We start from the raw sequence: 23352 nt of genomic DNA, 5'->3' as shown, positions 1-23352 counted from the left end.
GGCCTATGGTTCAAAATAAAAAGTTCAAATCCACCGGCACTTTTACGAAGAGGTCTTTGAGTGAGAGAGAGAGCGGGGAAAACAGTGCATGTAACCAACTGCAGATCTGCTGCCCACCATGGGTTAAAGTGGGTTGGAATGATACAGAAATCCATTCTGGCACCTTCAGTTAATGAGTAACTAATTGGTGGTTTAAGTTCGTTTAATACAAAGTGGTTTCATCTGCAAATTGGTGGTCATTTTAGCTGATGCCACAGAGACATTTAAATCGCTACATGATACCGCCGTACACATTTATGACACGTGAACGTTTTCCATGCAGCTGTCTGCTAGCTAAGGATACAGTGTCTGTATTTTCCAGGAAGATGAAACATTAGTTGTGTGATAGCTTTACTGTCTGAAATAAAGAAAGATATATATAAAAAAAGAGAAAAGACAAGAGGAAGATATTCTTTAAAAAGGTAAGAACTAAACAGCAAGTAACATTATGTAATCTGGAAATTTAAAGCTTATATCCAAGTAGCCATAATGGCTCATGTCACATGCGTGTATGGGTTGTAAAATATAGTTGAGCAGGAAACAACCTCGGAACCAGCAGGAGCACAGGTCAGCCAATCACAGCCTGTGTACAAAGAAAATCTACCGGAGCTCACAACAGAAATGATTATGTCATTTATTTCTAAGTGTCAAAAGACTTAAAAAAAATGCACAATTATGAGTAGATTAACTGGGATTAAATAAACTATGATCAGAATACAGTATACAGTAGTGAGGACAGTGAGTAAAGTAAAAGGAAAAAACAGTAATCCAGTTTGCTAGTATCAAAAGAGTCTCCAACATTTTCCAGCAGTCCTTTGCTACAATCAAAATCGATTTTAGCCACATTAGCCATGACACAACCGAGTATCTTCCAATTGTTTGAGATTATTATTATTATTATTTTAAATTAATGATTCCTCTGGCTCGTCAGTTCTTTAGAAGAAAACAGTGCATGAAGACACTCCTGCAGCTTTTTCTCTCAACAGGTGATCCAGGAGTTTTTTTTTCTTCTTTCGCTCTTTAAGTGCCCTTTCTCACTGTCCCTCTTCCCCTCTGTTTTTTTCCATCATCTTTCTTTCTCCCTTTCCTATCCCCTAGTCATGTGTCTCCCGTCTGTAACAACTGAAAATAAAATAAAATAAATAATAACAACAAAGGTCGATCAAATGGACCAATACGGCAAGGCCGTGATGATCCACTTGGTAAAGTAAATCCATTGGGTATCCTCGTTGGCCTTCAGACAACAATTCTGACGGCTAAAGTACCAAATGGGACAGGCAAAAAAAATTAATAAATAAATCATTTTTTTCTGTTCTAACGACAACATCGGACTTCAGCATACTGCGTTACAGGCCGAGCAGGATCTGCTGTGACTTTGCCCCAGTGGGTGTGTCTTGCGCTCCCCTTGGCAGCTGACTCCAATCAGCAATGAGATCATATGGATAAACCCAGACAGTGGACAGCTACAGTGGCAGAGTGTCTTGGCTGTATACATCTGCTCAGTGGAGATAAAGATTTTTTGTTTGTGTATCATTAGACATTTTAACTTTATTCTAACTGTTGTTGTTCTCTTCCTTCACTTGATCATGATAGCAACTTGTCTCTTTTTGGTTAACTAATAATTACAGTAATAATAATAATAATAATAATAATAATAACAACAATGAAAATAATAATATTCAGCTTTGTTTTCCTCCTAACTTTGCTCCCTTGCCATCTTTGTTTCAATGCACTCTTACTTCCACACATCTGTGCTAGCTGTGTTAGCCTTCTGCAACTCCAAAGTTTGGTAACCTTCTGCAACACCAGCAAACGTCAAAGACGAATGAGCAGTGTTTTAAGGCCAGCATGTTTCTTGTCAACCAGAATCCATCTATTGCCCCTGACCAGGACTTTTAGCAAATCTAATAAAGCACATCAGTCATTGTCAGGATGTTGATTAATATATGTATTTTAACTGTGCTTCATTTCACACTAAGAACATTTTTTAATGCATTTTACCATTTTAAAAAGGTAAAAAGTACTCTACTATAAAGTAAGACAAGTCAGGACAAATCCATTTTTACACATTTTTCTATCCACTGAAAGGAAATTTTTAAATTATCTTCATGTAAAACAAAGTTTAAAAAAATTACTTCCCATGGTTTAATTGGGTGGATACCTGAATTTGCCTGCCACTGATGCAGCTTAAGAGAAAAACATGCCTGGAAGCTGAAAAAGCTGAGCAAGCAGCAACTTAATCCATAACAGTGATTTGGCAGTCAGCTGCATGTACATAGCAGTTACAAATTTCAATCGTCCAAGTGCTGTCAAACTTTAGCTCCTGCATCCTGACAAAATGGATGATGTTGCAGCAATAATTACACCCAGACCAAATCCTTTCATCGCAGCTGATTAAAAAGCAGCCTCTCTATATACCCCCCCTCCAAGGCTCTAAATAAAGACAAGGTAGGGAGGGGGCAGTCCTCCTGGAGATCAGCCCACACCTGCACAGGTGTGTGGAGCCTCAGGCCAAAGGAAGTGACATCAAAAGCAGCAATGACAGATCCAAACAGACCCCGCTCAACCCACACATCAGCTTAAGCATCAGCTGAATGACATGCCTCTTCACAGTACTGACTCACTTCCCACAACAGAAGCACCACCACCCAAGCTGAAGACACAGATGCAGAACAATGAGCACAAACCCAATGTTATAGTGGAGAAAATCTTTTTTCTGGCATCCTGATTACAGACTTTAATTCCTTGTTATAGTATAACCGTTTTGATGACTGAGTGGATGACTAGCTTCTTGCTTCTGGGTGCAGGGGACTCACCTCGTCCAGGGCTTCTGCCTCCAAGACTGGCCTCTGACACTCTCATTCCTGACTTAGCCACAGCGTAGATCCGACTCTCCTGCAGAAAGCAACACAGTCAGAAATATTCATGATTATTCAACTTAAACATGACTACCACCTTCAAAGAGACAGATAGGTATTTTGGCACTTGGTAAATCTTTAAGGAAACAGCGTGACATACTGCAAAACATTAAGAAAATTAAGGTAATGCATGCATTAAAAAACAAACAAACACAACAAAAAACAAGAAGCATTCATATGTTGCATATTTAATACTTGTCTCTCATACCCACGAAGGGAATCGATGTAAAGGCGGTGTTGGCGGTTTGAGAACTTCCGGATCTAATCGGTCTAACTCTTCTGCAAGCCCCACAAATGAAACCCCATCCCGGGACAGCTCATCTGACGCTGGGCCCTCCACTACTCCATCCATGCTGTCTGGGAGCCCATCATCAATGTCGGTCTCTTCCACAACCTGAGAGAAAGGTGAAGAGGTGGTGCCTGCGCTCTTAAGAGTGGAGGAGGTGGAAGAAGGTGTCATAATGTCTATGTTAACATTGAGGTGGTGGAGTTTGTCCAGGCTGGGCTGAGGCTGGCTGTAGTGCTTCTTGACCAGCTGGATGCTGTCTCTGGGGGTGAGGGGAGTCCGTACCTTAGGTAGCGTCATGCTGGTGCCTGACTGGTTACCCAGTGGCTGGTGAGGTTTGGGAAAGGGATTGCTGGTGGAGGGGGAACGAGACAGCAGCACACTGTTGGGTGCCATTATAAAAGACGACTCTGGAGAACTTGATCCATGTGCCATCTCGTAGGCCGAAGATGAAGATGAAGAGGATGAGGACGAATGAAGGCACTGAGAGCGAAACTTGCTATTGAGCTCATCAGATGAGTTGTCTCTGTCAGAGGACCCTGCCTGACCCTCTGTAAGCTCTGGTGCACTGATGGAAACAGAAGTGTTGCTCCGACTCTGAGAGAGAAGATCATGAGTGAGGTCTCCGAGGCAAATCCCTTTACTGACTTGTTCAGGAGTCCTTTTCACATCTGAGGAAATACAAGAGTGTGATTAAATCTGAGACAGCCTATTAAAGAAGCGGAGAATGCTGATAAAAATGGTTTATTACATTTGTTTATCACAGAGTGCCACGCTTCAAGGAGCTAGACTTTCTTGTAATTTTTCAAAGTGGCCTTGAGCAATACTTTTCTGGGATTTCTGATGGTGTTTTAAAGGTTTTCTTGGGACACTGGATGCTTTTTCACTCATTATCATTCCAGTCCTGAAGAATGATTCATTGGCTTGTTAACTCACCTAACTCTGGCCTATGAATCATTCAAGCATAAAAAAAAGGCGCCTAACCCAAGGGATGAGCCAGTGATGTATCAACATGGAACAGACAACTTAGCAACACACCAATTTCTAATTGTATCCTTAGCCAATTTGTTACTGTCAGCCACTCACAAAAACACATAATTTCCACCAATTTCTTTAGCTGAATTGATGACATGCCAAAGATAACAGTTTGACAGGCATAAAACAGTATTTTTGCACCAACTAGGTCATTCCCAAATAGCCATTATCCAAAACTGCATATTTCAGCATCGTGTGCAGTGTGTGATTAAAAGAAATTGAGCAAACAACATGTGGAGAACAAAAGAAGAAGTGGTAGACCTAAATAAAATCTCCAGCAGATGAGCAGTATTTGAAAAGTTATGGATTGGCCTTGTCAGACCATCATCGTGTCAGCAACATCACTGAAGCAGTGTGGGATCCAGACTGAGAGCAAAACAAAAGGCAACAAACATCCAAAGAAGAGCTTTGGATGTCCTTCATGAAACCCGGAGAACTATTCCTGAAGGCTATTTAGCACATTAGAAGAAAGCTTGCCTAAGAGAGTTCAGCCTGTGTTGCAGAATAAAGGTGGTCATACCAAATACAGACTTTCAAGCTTGTTAGAATTGTAAACACTGTAGTTCCATTTGTGTTTCCATGTATTAATAAATCACTGGACCCATTTCCCTAGCATAATATAAAGAAATGAGGAGTGTCTCAAGACTTTTTCACAATATTTTATTCATATTATTTAAAAATTACTCTTTGATTTTTTTTATATTGGACTAATAAGCAGCAATAAACATTTTGGATACCCATCTGAATTTGTAATGGTTTAAAATCAGCCTCAAGTTTCCCCCCATTGTTACTGGTTCTACCTGGTCATGCGATGTGCCCAGCTTGCATTCCTTCCCCATCCCAGCATAATACAAATTAAGGACAGCACACCTGCTGGTGGGGTCTTGATGTTTGAGCTGGCCCTGCGGGAACCTGTCTGTCTCCAGCTGTCATCTTGGGCAGGTGGTGTGCCAGGGCAGCTGGGAGGAAATAGGGGGCTGTTGGGCACCAGGTGTGTATCCATTACCGGGGAAGTGGCCGGGGATGCAGAGGATGTAGGTTTCTCTAAGAGGGCTAGAAAAGAAAGACAACGCCACTATATTTTGAAGTCTGAGATCTCAAGTGTTTCTCTACTTTGACTTTTATAGTTTATAGTCTCTAAACACCTGCACAGTACTCACATTGCAGTTTGTCTTGCAGCAACATTATCTGTTCTGTCTGCTTCAGGTTCGCCATTTTCAGCTGCTGGTTTTCTTGCTCCATCTGTAACTCAGCATATATGCGACATTAACCATAATTAACATTAAGTCAATGTACTACTACTACTAATAAACTATATAAACAAGTTATTAGGGATGCATCCATACATATGTTACCTCTCTTAGCTTAAAGGTGACCCAGTCTTTAATCTTGGCAGCCTTCTCCTCAATGACTTTTGCCTCCTGGGCTCTGACTAAGATCTATAAGCCAGAGAAAACAGGTTTTGTGGAATTTTTCAACATACACTTCATGAACATAAATGGACATTTCTGTTCTTTATCTGATGGCTCCAGACATACCTGTTTTTCCAGCTGCATCTCTAATCTCTTTATTACAGCATCTTTCTCTTGAACCTGATTGGTCAGCTCTTGATACTTTCTGTACAGCGAGCTCTCGGATTCATTGGTTTGTATGTTTGCAGACTTCAGCTTCTCTTCCATGACATGGATCTGAAATACATAATTAGAGGAGTGAATGCACACGCAGGGCCAAAAGACAGCTCAAATTTACGTGGTTGTTTAATTTTGATGGGCACTACACAAAGCCAAAAGAACAGTTTTCTAAGCTCTTAGGTATTTATCGTTTTTTAAAAACAAGAAAAAAGAAAAAGAAAAAAAGAGAAGAAATGGTGCCATTAAATTACCACTTGGGGAAAACACCTGGAGCAGACAGTAATGACAGCAAATTAGAGATTAAACCTGACACCAAAAGTGGCTGAGTATGTGTGATATCTATGAGGATTGTAATCCTAAAACCACACAATCCTTTTATTAAGTCCCATTAAAGGCTTACAAAAAAACTGTCAGGTCAGGCTGGATTTTCTTTTGCTGTAATAATATACAGACACCGTTCACCTACTAAAGATGAGTACAGTGAGTCAAGTATAAGCTGAAATGGTGCCCATCTACCTGTTTTTCAGCATGCTCAGCCCGCTGGTCAGCCTCGGTCACTCTCTGCTCCAGCTCCTGCATCTGAAGCACGGACAAAAGATGAGGTTAAAATGGTTTCTGACTTGGGTCAGCTGTCTCTGTTTGCCAAGGAAGTGGGTTGAAGGCTTGGGTGGTCAAGGGAAAATCCCAGGCTCTCACTAAGTTAAAGGTTGACTTCTTGCCCTCTGTGAAAAGTTATGTTTAATTTAAAGATTAAAAACCATCTACAGGTGCTATTAACACAGATCATACAGGCCTTGTTGTACGGATGTAACTCCAAGCTAGAAGTTTGCCTGGTATACAAGCAAACACCTGCAAGAGTGTGCAAAAGTAACACACTTAGTCCTTAATAATCACTACTACTACTGAAAAGACATTTAAAAGATGAATGTAGTGAGACATTTTTAACAGAGCAGCTATAATAGGAAAGCATTTTAATAGATGGGACATTTCAGAATTAGTAACAGGACAGTGAAAGTGGCAGAGAAAGTAAAATAAAGGGTAATGAGGATTCAACAAAGTCTGAGGACATCTAACAATGAATTACACCTTGAGCAAAAGGACATAGGCATACTGCAGTCATAGCTGAGAGGCCCTCAGACGAGGCTGAACATCTTTCACTCTACTACTTCTGGTCAAACACAAGTGTGATGGAATAATGCTAGGGTGTGTGCACAAGCTTGCGTCACCTTTTGTGCAAGCATGCATACTCATGCTTTCAAAGGCAAACACTGTCCATCCTGCAAGTATGCACACATCTGCAAGGACTGTCTCTCTCAAACACACACACATACAGAGAAGTGTTTGCACAGAATACACAGGACACCTTTTCTTACGAGGTCAGTGACCCTGCTGAAAGGAGAACAAACATACTAATGGATTCACTCTGCTTGAGAGATGCATTTGAATTCCTCTCGAAATTTTTGTTCCCCTTTTCTTTGTCTCTCTCAATCTTCCTTTATGCCTTCTCATCACCTCGACAAAGGCCCCCTGATTCCCAGAATCCAACATTCACAACATTTGAACACTTCCCCGCAGCCAGCTTAACACTCACTAAAGCCAGAGCACATCTGCAATGGGAGATGTGGGTGGAGACTGATGGTTAGTGGTTGGATGACTGCTCACCTCAAGGTCAAAAGCCTTCATCATGAGTCAAGCTCAACCCATACTTGTCTTTATTTAACAAAACGGAATCGGAAGAGGCTAAAAAGGACTTTAGGTAATGGCAAAGTACTGCAGAGGTCACAGTCTGGACTTCTCTGCCACACAGTTTTCACAGGTACAAAGAACCTTCGAAGGAACTCTACCTTGGGAAGTTCTGGGAAAATAGCACTTTTCTAAAAGGATAAGAACTCTGGGAGTGCTTAACATTTTTAACTGATTGAGTATTTGGAACATTTGATTTAGTTTTTGAAACATTGTTGCAGTTTATGCAGTTTGTCGATACTTCAACACAAGTTTCAGCAGAAAGCATGCAACACACGGACCAATGAAAAGGTTCAGATTGTATTAATTATTTACGCTTCTTCTTCCGGCTGGTTAGTTAAGGGGTTACCACAGTAGATCACCCATCATCCCCCTTCTGTCATACTAACCATCTAAATGCCCATAAATTCATGGATCCTTCTTTCCATTTTTATTGTTTCCTCCAAATGTGTCTTCTCTCTCTTCACTGTCTTCAGCCAACAGTCGGACGGTTTCCACCAAGCCCAAGCCGGCCAACAACACAAGAGGCGGTCATTATTAACCTAACTCATATGAAATTCTTATTGATCATCTGCATGTTTGATTTGCCAAAGATTTTATGCCAGATGCCCTTCCTCGAGCAACCCTCCCTATTTATCCAGGCTTAGGACCAGCATTAGGAGCACACTGGCTTGTGCCTGAAGAAATGCCTCATCGTGTTTAGTGGACAGAAGGAGTTGGTTGTTTGATTGTGGGTCATGGGATTAAAGTAAAATCTAGCAAACACTCTTAATGTAAACCCTCCTGTGTGGTCTTTACAGAAAGTCAAATTGTACACATAAGGCGCTAGAACTACAGTCATAAATTAGTTTGATCAAAGTAATATGGAGTGACAATGATAAATGAACAGGAATGCTTTTGAATACAGTTTTTAAACAGTCTGTGCTGTTGCAGCGATAAAAATAAACCGAGTGCTTGGATTGATTTGATTAGTCAGTCTATATAATCAAATGGCTAAGCTGATGGCAACAAACTGACCTTAAGCCTTGAGATATGGATACAGACAGTGTAATCTGGAACTGTTATTTAAGCTCGGGTTGTTTAGTTATGGAACAGTCCAACTGAAGTCCGAGTTGCTTAACAGGAGTGACACAGTTATATTAGCTATTCTGAATCGGTCAGCCCACAGTGCAACACACCACCTTGTGCTGCTGAGAATTCTTAAAATAGATAAGCTGGAAATTAAATTTTGCAGTTGTTTCTCTAAAGTTATTCTTTAGAGAAAGAACTAGTAAGCAGTTGATAAACTACACTGTTCCCAATCCTTTAAATCCACACTAATTTGACTAGCAATTACTGCCTTAGTGGCCAAAGATATGACCCCAGAAAAACACATCAGTGAGCCACACTTTTGCACTGGGTAGTTTATTTGGAGTCGGACCCACATACATGTCTTACTGTCATAAATACTCTATAGGGTAGCCAATCCATAACTGAAAATAGTCTCCAACAAATGCACCTCCCATTTGTGTAATGTAAAACTTGAGAACCCAGCTGTTTAACTCTTTTTAAAGGATATGCTGATAATAATGTTACCAGATTCATCCTTCAGTGTGTGTCTCTCACACACTCGCAGGCAAAACCTTGTAGGTAATTTTGTTTTAGGTTTATATTGACTGTGTCTTTCCCTCATGGGAATTCATGCGGGACTGATAACAGAGTGGTGGAGATAAAATGAAAGCAGGCAAGAGACAGCAGATCATCCATTTCCCAGGCAGCTAACAGATATGTCACAACTAAAGATCTGTTTGCTTTTGCTGCCAAAACCAAGTGACAGAAATCTGAGCCCACAGATTGTATTTCAAGCCAGCTGGCTTGATTATCTAAATCGGAGATTCTCCTCCATTCCCAACCCAGACTCGCCTCTACCAAAATCATTTTCATTCTGTTGCTTTAAAACATTTGCACTCATGTCAGTAAGATAGATCTATTGGGCTCAATAACTGCAAGAGGTTCTGTGGTGGCAAAACAAACCCAAAACATCACCCCTCCACCACCGTGCTTGACAGTTAGTATGAGATGTCTGTGCTGATATGCTGTGTTTATGGTGCTGCACATTATGACCAAAGATCTCCGTGGTCTTGGAGATGTACGGAATAAGGATGCATTTCATTTTTCACAGGACTGGATAACTGTGAAAATGTTTTTTACATGACTGTATTCTTTAAGGATCCCAAAATGTCATAGTTACAATTAATTTTCTTTTCTTTTATAATACTCATGGTTAACACTGATCACAAGGGCCACTACATTACATTACAGAGAAAACTGTAAAAGATAAACCGTCTAAAAACGGGTTTCACAGTAAAAGATTTGCCTACTGAGGCGTTTCACCTGCCTCCCAATGTTAAACATCAACTTTGCACAGTTGACAGCTAAACTCTCCCACTCAGTTATTAAATATTAAAACCGCTTTTTTCCCCTCAAAACAAGTTAAAGAAATAAAATACTGAGAAATGATAATAATACACGCATAAATACGTGAGGTGAGCATTAGGCACCGGTTGCCATTATGCATTTCCTTATGTTTAAATTAACTTTTTACAATGAAACATGCATGGACATGGGGAAAAGAGGTAATTTTATCAGCAAGACAGACGATAAAATGTCAGAAGGTTTCATAGGCTACAAAGAAGTTAAACAGTCTTTATATCAAGTCCAGACTTTTACAGTTAAACTATTAAAAAGGCGGCTGATCCAAACAAGTCTCCTCATGAAAATAAATGTTTATGCACACCAGTGTGTACTTGGTGACCTCTCTGCAGCCCTCCTTGCTGACTGAGAACACTTGTCTAAGTCAGATAACAGCATTTTACTCCTGGGGCCATGTAAGGCTTATGGGAGAGATTAATTCAATTTGTCCAGCATCCAATTAGCCAAGTAATGAAAGGAAACCTAGAAGTGGGAAGGCCACCCAATTTAAAAATTCCTCTGAATGAGGTATAGCCAGGACTGCCTAATTAGATGTGAAACTAAACTTTCTGGATTTACCTCCTCAAAGCTCCAAATCCACCAACTCCCATTGAGGTTTCTGATTGAACTTTTCATCTAAAAGTCACCTCTTGTGAAGGGTCCCTCTGACTTCTAAAGTTTTCTTTTCTGTACAGAGTTAAAAAAAAATGTATTTGTTAAAAATGCTGTGAATGGCAGGTCAGTTGTAACTAAATGTATTATTTTAGTCATTTCTAGGGAGGATTTTATTGCTTTGATCACTTCAGTCAGTGTGTTTAAATGAAGTTTGCTAGTTTTGTTTCCTTTAGATTACCGTTCATTTGTTAACATGTATGCCCTCCCTTCAAATTATTAACTTTGGCTTTTTGGTGGCTCCAAAAGCTGCATTTGCTATTTTAGAAACTCTTCAATTCTTATGGAGAAGTTTCTTTTTTTTAGGCTAACTGCCAACCACCATAGGTTACACTTTCCCAGTCTACAGTTAAAACTCAAACAAATTCCTGAATGCAGTAATCTTCCTGTTACACTCCTCGCATAGCAAATGGGGCATCTCCTTCCCTCTTTCTTTTCTCCTTCACTCTCCGTCAGCCTCTCGAGATAAATGCCATGTCACAGGCAACCGCGTCAATTTTTTTTTTTTCATGTTTTTCCATACCAAAGTGGGTCAATGTGTAAAACACTCCTAACTTGGCAAGAGAGGAGATGAAGAGCGTGAAGCAGTCTTTCCAAACAGCAATAACATGACGGAATGGTAGTCACTCAGCACCCTCCCCCCTCAAGAAAGCTCAGAAAAAACACACTCAGCAGCACGGGACTCCACTTAAACCCAGCTCCGCACTGTGTGTTTGTGTTTGTCAGAGTTTACAGTGTGTGTATATGTTTATAACAGAGCGAGCGAAGGAGTAAGTGAGAGATTGATTAACCTTTTCACAGAAAAACGAATGTTTTAGCAGCATTGCCAAAAAGAACATTTAACAATGAATGTGTGGTTTTTATTGGACAGAAAATGAGAAAGAGAGTAATTAGTCACTTTTCAAAAAAATAAAAACTTTGAACTCTCGTGTTTTAGAAATGAGAAACAAACAGTGAGAATATACAGTATAGCTCCCTCACACATGCACTCCAGGCCTGAGCTTTTCTAGTCATTACATGGCGCAGCTGCATGCATCTGACATTGAACTGATTTCACCCTTGCAGGCTCCAAGCACAAATTATGTCTGACCTTAAAGGTACAGTGTGTAATATCTCTGCTAGATGTCGGAGATTGGAGGTTACAGTCAACTTAATTCTGTTTTCTTACCCCTCCTAACTCAAGTGCATAATCCTAACAGTAGGACAGAAAACTCTGGCTGCTGTTTATCTGTGACAAGTGGGCGCTGTCAGTCTGCAGTTTACCTCAGCTGGTGTCCACTGTTATTTACTCTGGAGTAGATTGTAAACTTTATGAAAGGAGACGGTATACGAGTCGATGAGGCAACTTCTGTCGATGACAGTGAAACTCATGCGAGTTCTTGAACTTTTCTATCGGTAATCTCTGCTATTTTTGGTACAACACCTTTTGTCTGATTTCACCCAGCAAGAGCCAGTAACTACCTGAACTAGTGGTGGGTGGATCGATCCAAATATTGATTATATCAATACCAAGTCGGCAACGGTATTGGATCGATACTAGCCTGGTGAGATCGATTCTTTACTTTAAGTTCCGCTCTTGTTTGCAATGCTGTGGTTTCAGGAAAGACAAAGAAGCCTGGTCGCCGGACTCACTGCTGCTATGTCAGCACAGAACAGGCACACTTTGCTCCCCCTACCCCCTCTTGTGTTTAGCTGTTGCGCTGTCACGTGACGTGACTAAGGCTACGTCCACACTAATGCGTTTTCATTTGAAAACGCATCATTTTCTCTCTGTTTCGGCCTCCCGTCCACACCGAGACGGCGTTTTCCCCGAGTAAAAACGCGCTCTTGAAAAAGCATACAGTTCAAAACTGAGCTGTCCCGTCGCAGTGTGGACACTCAAAAACGCAGACTTTCAAAAACGATGATGCATTTTAGTCATGTGATGCAGTCATGTGACCAATTACACAAAGATAGCGCAGGGCATTATACAGCAGTTGTTTTGTTTGCTCTCAGACAGCCCTATTAAAGATTAATATCAGTCTGTACATGCTCCAGATAGCTTTTCTTCAAATTATTTAATTCTCACTCGCTTTGGTAACTTTGTACTTTTTGTGTTACTTGCAGCAACAACTCCACCTCATTGTTAGTCCATTTAAAAAACTCGGTGCTTTTCCTCGACCTTTTGCCGCGACGTTTCAAAGAGCCGGAAAGTAAATAAACGGCAGACAGAAATGAGGCAGGTAGAATCTTCTTGCGTTTCACGCATGCGCAGTACTAGAACGTAAGCATTTTCGTCCGTTTCAGTGTAGACGCACAACTCTGTGAAAACGACTGAAAACGCTAGTGTGGATGTGGAGTGTTTTCAGACGGAAACGCCGTTTTCAAATCTATCCGGGCTAGTGTGGACATAGTCTTAGACGCTTTGGGGGAGGGGTTAAGTTGTTTACATAATATTTATATTTTCACCAGTTGTTGTTTGTTGTTGTTGAGAATTTTAATTGTAATTTTTGTATTATAGTTTCTCAACAGTACTTGTTTGTTTTCATTTGTTTACTGGTTTGCATGCATCCACCTTATTTATTGAAAAGTATCGGTATCGGCGATACTGGCCTGTATTTACTTGGTATCGGATCGATACCAAAATATGCAGTATCACACACCACTACTGTGAACCGTTGCCAACCAATCAAGGAATACAGATTTTTCCCTAGCATGTCCAGTATTGATGTTTTGCAGACATGTGACCACTAACCATGTGACATTAACTTGTGGGCAATCATACTGACAATGTAGGGTCAAGTAAATAAAATCACAGACACCCAGGCCTAGAGTCTAATCTGCTAACCATGTGGCAACCACTAGTCGTGAGGGAAAAATTAATATTCTGACTGATTTTGAGTAGCTATGAGTAGTTCCTTCAGCAATCACAAGGAAAATGATTCCTAAAGCCCCAGCCTGCAGACCAATCAGTGACCTCCTGGCAACTGTCTCTTCAGAAACTTTTTCACACTTTTTCATGTTTTAATATCACTGAGTTACTAGGTAGTGAGTATTTGCAATGCGGTGAATACGATGTGAAATTAAACCATGGCAGTCTGTATCAACCAAAGCAATCACTCAGAGGTTTTTGGTTCAGCGTCTTCTTTATGGTTTCATCCGACAAAAGCCAGCAACATCCAGGAAGTAGTGTCAATAGGTCGGGGAACACAAATCTTTCCGTAGCAGCCTGTGGTTGTATTACATCCGATATGGTGGACAACTTTCACATAACGTGCACAGTACTTGATACCAATACCCAGGAAAATCCTTGATACCATAGGGAAAGAAATTAAGAGGTTGTTTTATAAAGAGCTAAGCAATATAAACAATAACATCAGTAACAATATTGTGTTTAAGTTAGATTACTGTAGTTCATTTGCAATTTAACAGTAACATACAAGATGAACTCGGTTGCGCTCAATATTAATTTTATCTCTTTATAAGCTTATTGGTGCAGCCATCCACAACAATTACAGGGTTATGTCTGGACTGTAAACGTACTGCTGACTGACTGACCCAACCACTCCACAAATCTGGAAGTGCAAATGATAAAGCAAGTGAACACTGTGGCAAATAAAAGTACCTGAAAGCTATTCCGAACTCAAAACCCGTCCATATGTAAATCAGATCAACACAAAAATTGATTTCTGCTGCTAAACTCATGCTTTCCTCTAATCCAAACATTTCCAGTTTTACCAACAAATCTTAAGCAGAAAGCTGAATCTCCTGATGACAGCTGATTACTTTCCAAAGTGTCTGGTAGACAGGCTTTACAACAGCCACAGTTTTACAAGCATTTGGCCAGCGATTGGCGGTTATTTCCCCAGCTTGAGGGTAAGCACCAGAAGTGAGTTAAACGGTAAATATTCCTTTTGGCTTAAACTGCAGCCAACCTCTGATGACACACAATGAGTGGACCGAGTGTTTACCAAATAAGCTGGATAAGCTCATCTGTCTTCCCTCGCACTCATAAACATACAGTCATCCAAACCTGTATTTCTAACTGAGTCACGTGCTTTAATAGTTTCCTCATGCACAAAACACTTTAAACACACTGCCAGATCACAAGAAGAAGAAGGTGATGAAGCAATGTGATCTGAGTGTTTGTTCAGAACATCTAGCGGCATGTCTAATTTTGCAGATCAAAGTAGCATGATAAGTTTAAATCAAATTTCCATAATATTATGGTTCAAAAAGCCAAAAGCAGTTCATACTAAACTATTCGTGCCACATCACTGCTATATTAGGCTCAAACTTTAAAACTCAGGCTTTAAAACTCAGTCCTTACCAAAAAAAAATGGTTCTGAGGCTTGTAAACCAATATTTTATGATAAATTTACCACGTTTTTGTTTGACAGATTTCTTGGTAGCACAGTCAGGCATCTATCTACCAACCTCCAACTCTACCACCTGAGCCACAGCCGCACACATGTTTAACCTTGTACAAAAACTAATAAGACAGGATTTGAGCTCCACTACATGACAGCTATAACTGTGTCACTTTGACTGAATAAGGATCAGATTATAAAGGCCCCATAAGAGCTTGACTGGTGTTGAAATGGGAATCATTCTTGTGTATTAAGGAATTTACACTTGGTGATAAGTAACTGCACACTCCTCTAAAAACTTAGAGTATAATGCCGTCTAGAACTATTGGCCTGTTCAGTACTGTCAACTCCTTGTATGCATTTCTAGCCTACTTGTTTGCCATCATTTTTTAATTTATCAGCAACAGCATAACCACCCCAATGGAAGGACTCATAGATGTGATCAAAATCAAGGAGATTGCAAAAAACTTTCGGAATGGATATGAGGGTCAAATATGTTTTGATAATGCTCCATGCACAACCATGAACGCTGGCAACAATGTAGCCATTTATGTAGGTCACATTTTAGACTCTACAGAGAATCACGTCTGAACTCTAAATCAGTCTCGTGTTAACCGCTACACCATGGAGCCACTTAAACTTCTTTTGGCTGCTCCATTATTTGCATAGTCACCTCATTGTAGACACACTTCCTGACGCCACTCTTCCAGGGGTTTTGCATCTCTTCCCAGTCCCAAAACCATTCACATGCAATCGAAATGTCTTAACCAATACACCATGGAGTACTAATTAAGCTCTCAATTACACTTTTAACAAAATGAAATGAACAAATTAGCATTTGCACTAAGTTCTAAAGCAACATTACCATATTTCTATGTTACTGTAGTATAACTCTGAACCTGTAAGAGTTGGAAAATTGTGCCAATAACTGTTAAACGTCCCAAATGTCAATACAGTTCTAGTGTCTTTTAAAGAGGGAGTAGTAAATGAGTGAATAAGAGAATGATTTGGGGATTTTGGGCAGAGTTTCTATGTGTAACTACTACCCATGATGCTTTTCACTCTCACCTTCTCTGCCAGCAGCTCTCGGATTTTCCCTGCCTGGAGCCGGAACCTCAGCAGCTGCATTTCAAGAGCGATACAGCGTTTCTGCCAATCCACACTGGCCGCTCCAGCGGCTCCTGCCCCGCTGCTCTCCAACACGTCAGCCATGGCGAGAATTCAGGGCTCTTCCTCTGGACTGAAATACAGAAAACACAAATCTGCTTGTAAACTTTGGGCCTGCATGGTTTGACTTTAATAGTTATGAATGGGCTGCACAAACTTGAAAATTTGCAAATTTGATCAAAGACTGAAAATGACATCCCTGAGCAGGAGGTTAAAAAAAAAAAAATCATCCTGGAAAGGCATTTCCCTACGAGGCTCAGCTTCTGTTTTCATTTACAGCACAAAACCTTTGCTGACCACACTTCCCATGATTCACTGACGAAACGTGAGTAAGGAAAATACTAACAATGAATCCACAATGACACAAGTTTAATGAAAGCTTCCTCTTACTTTCTGTGTTGCTTTGTGACACATAAAAAGAAACCTACATGCAAACACAAGTGTTAGGCACATAAATAAACATTGTAGAGAGATCACCACAGGATTATTTTTTATTTGCCTTTCCTATTGGAGTGGAGGGCCCACTCCTGAAGAAATTCTATGACTCTGTTGTGGCTTCTGCTATCTTTTATGGCGTGGTCTGCTGGGGCGGCAGCATCTCTGCTGTGGACAGGAAGAGACTGAACAGGGTGATCCGAAGGGCCAGATCTGTTCTAGGATGCCCTCTGGACCCAGTGGAGGTGGTGAGTGACAGGAGAACGGCGGCTAAGCTGTCATCCCTGATGGACAACGTCTCCCACCCCATGCAGCAGACTGTGACAGCACTGAGCAGCTCCTTCAGTGGGAGACTGCGGCACCCACGGTGTGGGACGGAGAGATTTCGCAGGTCTTTCCTCCCCACTGCTGTCAGACTCCATAATAAAGACTTTAACTGATCAAGCACACACATCCATACATATGCAATAATACTAAGTGCAATAATCCTTTCTGTCATCGTTGTATTTTTACTCAGTTGTATATAGTATTTGTATTCTATTTTTATCTTATTGTATATTTATTTTATTTTATTCTACTGTATATAGTATTTTATTTTATTCTATTCTGTACAGTTGTGTACTGTATTTATTCTTATTGTATTCTAATTTTTGCCTCATAACTTTTGCACTGTCCACTTCCTGCTGTGACAAAACAAATTTCCCACGTGTGGGACTAATAAAGGTTATCTTATCTTATTCTTTCTTAGTCTCTGCACATGCCCACACACACTGAACAAAACCTCAGCAGGGAGACTTTTTGTCAGTGGGGGAGCCGGTTCATGTGTACTGGCTCTCAGGTCTGCCAGCCACGAAGCAGGTCAGTGCTCTGCTTTTTAGCCAAATTACCTACTAACCCAATCCCCTGCCCTCCCCCCTATGCAATCCCTTCTTAATTACAAGGAAGGAGCAAAACGGGATCCTGTGCAGCACAATAGTGTCTTTCTGCATGACAGTCCCATCACAGCTAAAAAGGAGGGGGCACCAGCTTGCTGCAGCAAAGAAAGGAGGAAAGAATGTGTGACAGTGAATGGACCGAGCTCTGAATGTGGGAAACTGGGGCGCTTAAGTTGTTTTTACCTGAGGACGATTGACTGGTGGCTTTTTTTCCCTCGACAAGATACTCATTTAAAAAGGTTAAAGGCCTGCTGTGTGAACATCCCGAAATAAAAGTAGTTCTAATGATCAGCTTTGAGGTTGTGTGCCTAATGTGCAGGTTTGTGTGAACATTTGCACATCAAAATGAAAACAAATGAAGCTCAAGGAAGTTATAAAAGCTGAGTTTTCAGACAGAAAGACATCCAGTCTCAAAGTGCAGCCAGACACCATCAGCAGAACAGCAGACGTTCAAAGTCCGGCAACTATAACTGCAACATGGCGCTCCCTACAATTAGCATGCTCGTAAATACAGGCCTAGAAAACAAATTACAGAAGTCATGCGAGTGGAGGTTTTACCAGCCAACCGCTGTGCCCAGCCTGGACAGTCAAGGTCCATCTACCAAGAGTTCCCCTGTGTCTCTGTCTCTCTCTGGGGCAAACTGGAGGGTATGAAGGTCATGCAAAGCCAGACGCCATTGTGGGTAAGAGGTTGGATCCCTTGGCTTGAATAAGCCCTTCTGGGTCATACTGTGCAGAAAGGGGAAAGACAACGCCAGATGCTCCTCCAGGAGCTAAAACAGCTGGGTGTAAACAAGCCATTTGCTTGTTAAACACTCTCAGCACTGCTATGCTAATTCTCCCTGAACCAATTCCTTTAGTGCTCTTTGCTTGTTGGAGACATTAAAGGTTGTTAAAGCTAAGGGCAACCTGTGCCAGGATCCCAGTTGAATAATCAGCAAGTGTAAAGTTAAACTTGCTCAAGGTGAGGAGGGAAGGCAAATAAAGATTACAGAAATGTTTTCTGCTCACTTCCTCAGAGTGCATGCAGATAAAAATCAACCCCACAACACCAGCTTGTCAAGAATTAGTTTATTCTCAAGGTGTGTGGGAGCAATACAGCCCAACGTGAATTAAACTGGAGTCATTTTATCCTTTTCAAGTATAGCCCTCAATCATGGGATGGTTTACAGCAATGCAGAAGGCAATTTTCCACTGAGTCTAGTGTTAAATATGATCTGATAAATACTATTCTCTACTCAAGTATCGTCTCTTGTGCTGGAAACATTCAGGTGGTAGGGGTAGAAAGAAAGAAAGTCAAGACAACAAAAACAAGCTTTCCAGGATCTGCACGGTAGATCCATGTTTGGTAACACTTGGGCCACCCAGAGCGGACTGTGTGGGGAGATGCATGCGAGGGATGTAGCGCAGAACGGCGAGTGCTCTCCTGGCAGCAGATAGATGTGAAGGCCCTGGGAGCTTCTCTACTTCCATCTAGCTGCAAGAACTTGCACACAGCCACAGCCAGAGCAAACACTGGGAAAGACGTCTGGATGGAAACGCCACCGCAACGATCCCAGCAGGATAGTTTCTACGCCTGCCATAGGAGACGACCGCTTCCCACTGACAGTTATACTGCAGTATTCCTCAAACTGAGTGAGATTTGGTATTCAGTAAGGAGAGGTTTTATTCATAATCACAGATTGAAATAAAGGAATTTGTGTGGACAGCGTGTGAATGCACCTTTGCCATTCTGCGCGCAAAAAAAAAAGGAGTCTCAAGTCGGTCCTTTCGTTGACATGAACCTCTTTAATCACCACGTATTCAAACACACACTCCGCGGTCAGTCGTAACTCTTCAGCGCTTGCTTACCAGAGCACAGGCAGGCGCAGATGGAGATACACAGAGGACTAGATTGGAAACAGACACATGTGCGTGCACACCACTGACACACTGCTGAGCATGCAGCTGTGGTGATGTAAGTGATTAGGTGGTTCAGTCATATCATCCCCACCAGACATTTCAAATCCCCGATGTTGTTGTCTCCACAGAGGTCCAACTTGGCTTCCCTGCGTTTTGGCATGTCCCCCCACTTTGAAAAAGACTCCCATGAGACAGCACAGCAGCGTGTGCGTAAATCTGGGTCAGTCACAGCAGATTTGTGTCAGCGTGGCAGATCCCTCTGTGCATGAGAGCTGACACAGAAAACCTATCCGAGAGCACGAGGAGTCAAGTGTGGGTGTTTTAAATATTGCCTTATCGTCTCCTCGGTGGCCTCATGTGTTTAACAAAGGGGGACCACTGTTGACTCCCATCTGGTCAGGTAGGCCTCACACTTTATATTTTTTTTAAGAATCAGTGCCTCACTGTTTATTAACCTTTGACCCGATTCATGATAGAAACATAGAAAAACAACATCATTTGCTGTTGTTTTTATAGTTATACTCAAAGGGTAACTTTACAATTCTAAAATTACACATTTAAACCACTGCAGAGCCTTGTGGATGTTTTTAGGCTATTTTTAAAATCTCAACTACACCTCACCTTTATCCTCCCCAGTTATCTTATCTGTCTTGTCTTACTCACCTCTCCTCCAACACCTCTCACTTTCCATCCTCCTCCCTTCTTTCCTCCACATCCTCTCCTCCTCTTCCTAACCTTTGCCAGCAAGAAAACCTGCAGCTCTCTCCCAGCCCAGGTTAATGACAGGCCTCAGCAAACTGACCACACTCATTATCAGTCTCGGGCTTAAATACAGGCCCTGACATTCCTCTGCACTGAGGTGTAAACATCTACCTCTGCAACTCTTCTGTCCTTTGCACACACTTTTAAGTCCTGGCTTCTGCAGTTATCGCTGCAGGGCATAGAAAGCCTTTGCTTTTGACATAAAATCCAAGAGTTATAGCAGGAGACACGCTTAAACACACTGTGTGGAACGGAATATGAATATATATATATATATATATATATATATATATATATACATACATACACATACATATATATATATCTCGGGTCTATATATCAGCCTGAGAATGTGTTAAATCACAGCAATAGCCCCTGCCGGAGAAGTCAGTTTGATCTGGAGCAGCAATGTGAGCCTTTACGATTTCCCCACATGTTAAAAAAGATGATGGGATTTTTAAAAAAAGAAAAGCTGCGCACTTTACTCTAAGGTCATGCAAACCCAATGCAACAGATGTTATTTCCTTCTTACTTCACATGCAGACATCGCAGTTTTAATATACGCATTTAGAGCTAACCCAAGGGCGAGACATTATACGAAAAAAGGTCCACAAGGAACAGGTGTGTGCACAGCTCAGCAGCACAGCATCAACCGTAAAGCGTAGGTCTGCAGAAACAAAAAAAAAAGTTAACCGAGCCATCAGGAACCTCTCAAAATACACAGGCGTCTTTTGTCCCCAGCAGCCTCCTGCACGCGACTTTATTTAATTTTGCAAGATCATAAAATTCCGCGAGTGACTGAAGATATAAATGAAATAGATCACTTAATGTCATGTGCTTTTAAAACGGACCACTGTAAGGCTTCTTTACCTTGTGACTTCGTTGTTTATGCCCACCTCTCAGTCGAGTCTCTCCTCTCACGGACACCTTCCCCGGCAACTCGTCGCAACTCGGCTCATAACGTCTCCGTCACCGCGTCGACTTCCACTCGCTTCTCTCATTCATTTCTTTGCTTTCATGTCTTGTGTCGGTCCGTCCCGGTGCCGTCCTTCGTTTTCCTTCGGAGCGCAGCGACTTCAGTGCAACTCACTCACAGCTCCATTCAACAGACACATCCCATTTTCCTTTAAAGGGCCGAATGCGGGATCAAATTTCTCCAGGAGTCAGGCCCCCCTCTTGTGCGCAGAAGCTGCTCAGGATATTGCATTAAGGCAGACTTGGGTTTTCCCTTTAGGATGTAAACAAAGAGCAGTGAATATTACTTTGCTGAAGAAGAAGAAAATCCCTATAGTCTATAAACCCGAGGAGAGATGAAACAGCTTCATGTTTTAAGGCCAAGGATGTTGTAAAAATGGGGCGACAGGAGATGTCAGGTCACCCCAATTTTTATTTAGAATACATCATCAAAAAATCTTAAGAAAGTTTTACAGTAGTTCATTATTAGTTCTTTTAGATTTTCAGTCTGAACCATAGTGGTTGGTCTACTGCTGATAAATTTCGAGCATTGGCAAAAAGCATGCCTGCCTTTTCTCCCTCAGTTTAGCCTGTCGATTATCAAACATATTTCATGTAAAAATGTTTGAGAATTAATCAGAATTTATCTCTTACTTTAAAGAAACGTTTGAGAAGTAGGAGAAGTATGGCAGCAAATACTACTGTTCAGGTTTGTTGATGTTGGACCTGACCTGCCACAAGGTTCACTTTTGGGGCCTTTACTGTTTTTGTTATATCTGCACCCTCTTCAGTACACTTTGAACATTTTCAAGGACATTTCTTATCACTGGTATGTTGATGACATTCAGTTATATATCTCTATTTAGTTACAAAATGTTTCTAAGCTACAGATCTAACATAGTTGCTTAGACTCAACTAACAGTTGAATGGCTGACAACAATCCTTGTTTGTGCGCCTAACAGATTTGTGTCAAAGTTAATGAAAGCTCTAGGTCCTCTTGCCACTTCTGCTATATCTTCTATCAGGAAGATTGATCACTTTGGTTGTTAACGTTAAATCTCTGGTTCACTTTAGCTTTCTTCACTTAAGAAATATTGCCAAGTTGAATTTCTTATGTCATGCTTGGCGTTGGAAATTTATCTTCCTCACTTAATTTCATCACATTACAAAACTTCCCTGGAACATCTGCAGAATTATCTGAATGCTGCTCCAAGACTTGTTGGTCACGCCCTTGCTGACCCAGCTGCACTGGCTCCCCAGTAACTTCAGAGTCCACTTCAGGATTATGTTTTTAACTTTAAGAGCTCCGAGCAGCGGCACACATCAGTGAACTTGAGGTCCTTGACCTCATGTGTTCAGCAGCCGCTGGCTGTGCAGCAAGAGCACAAAGCTGATAACTAAATGTGACAAACTCGTCTTTTCAAACTTGCTTTTTGGTAACCTTTGTTCTGATATCCTTGCATTTTTGTTGTGAAGTACCTTTTACTTTTAAAATAACATTTTAAAAGCAGCTTGTATATTACAGCTGATATCAAGAATTTAAAGACCACCATGTGTGAGCACTAAAAAGTCCAAATTTGAGGTTTTAAGTAGCCTAATTACAGTTTGTATGTTTATTGGCAAAGCTTGCAGGCTGGGCTTTACTGGAATCAAAAGTTGTTAAACCAATGTGTGGTGCTTTGCCACTGTAGTGAATAATTATCTAGGCAGTAAAAGAATTGTTAGGGGATCATTTGGGAGTAGCTGAAAACACACCAACGAAATACAAGTAGGCTCAGGTCTTGCATCCCCTTCAGAGTCCTGGTCTTATTTCCTTAAACCTCAGAAGGATTCCCTCAAATGTCAGAAGTAGTTCAGATTCAAGCGGCTTTAATCAGCAGTGTAGTCTGAAAACAAATGGGGCCTAATCAGAAAGCCAGACTAGTGGCCCTGGTGGGAAGATCGGTTTCTACTCATGGACTTTGCATATCTCCATCTGGAACGTTTTATAGTGTCTCTCTGTCTGTCTGTGCATTTCAAATGCTGCATGTTATACCCAAATAAAAAAATCATCAGTAGCAAGCTTCCTTTTAC

General features: G+C 41.2%; 1 protein-coding gene across 2 annotated transcripts in view; it reads right to left on the bottom strand.

Moving 5' to 3' along the window:
- plekhh1 (pleckstrin homology, MyTH4 and FERM domain containing H1) overlaps positions 1-21475 on the bottom strand; it is a 33093-nt gene extending 11618 nt beyond the window's left edge. Inside the window, exons 1-9 of one of the 2 annotated variants that reach the window (XM_085390902.1) lie at positions 21222-21475; positions 16193-16364; positions 6426-6488; positions 5817-5966; positions 5634-5717; positions 5439-5520; positions 5149-5331; positions 3166-3914; positions 2856-2934 (exon numbers count right to left, since the gene is read on the bottom strand). In XM_085390902.1, coding sequence (XP_085247028.1) covers positions 2856-2934; positions 3166-3914; positions 5149-5331; positions 5439-5520; positions 5634-5717; positions 5817-5966; positions 6426-6488; positions 16193-16336 — 1534 coding nt within the window. In that variant the 5' untranslated portion in view covers positions 16337-16364; positions 21222-21475. Of the gene's footprint in view, positions 1-2855; positions 2935-3165; positions 3915-5148; positions 5332-5438; positions 5521-5633; positions 5718-5816; positions 5967-6425; positions 6489-16192; positions 16365-21195 lie in introns of both variants that reach the window. The other variant, XM_085390901.1, reaches the window with a different exon arrangement.
- Positions 21476-23352: the final 1877 nt, after the last annotated feature.

Source organism: Rhamphochromis longiceps, linkage group LG19, assembly GCF_057381845.1.
Source record: "Rhamphochromis longiceps isolate RC_006_pf linkage group LG19, R_longiceps_female_GT1.1, whole genome shotgun sequence".
Lineage (NCBI taxonomy): Eukaryota > Metazoa > Chordata > Actinopteri > Cichliformes > Cichlidae > Rhamphochromis > Rhamphochromis longiceps.
This window is presented reverse-complemented; position numbering and strand designations above follow the sequence as displayed.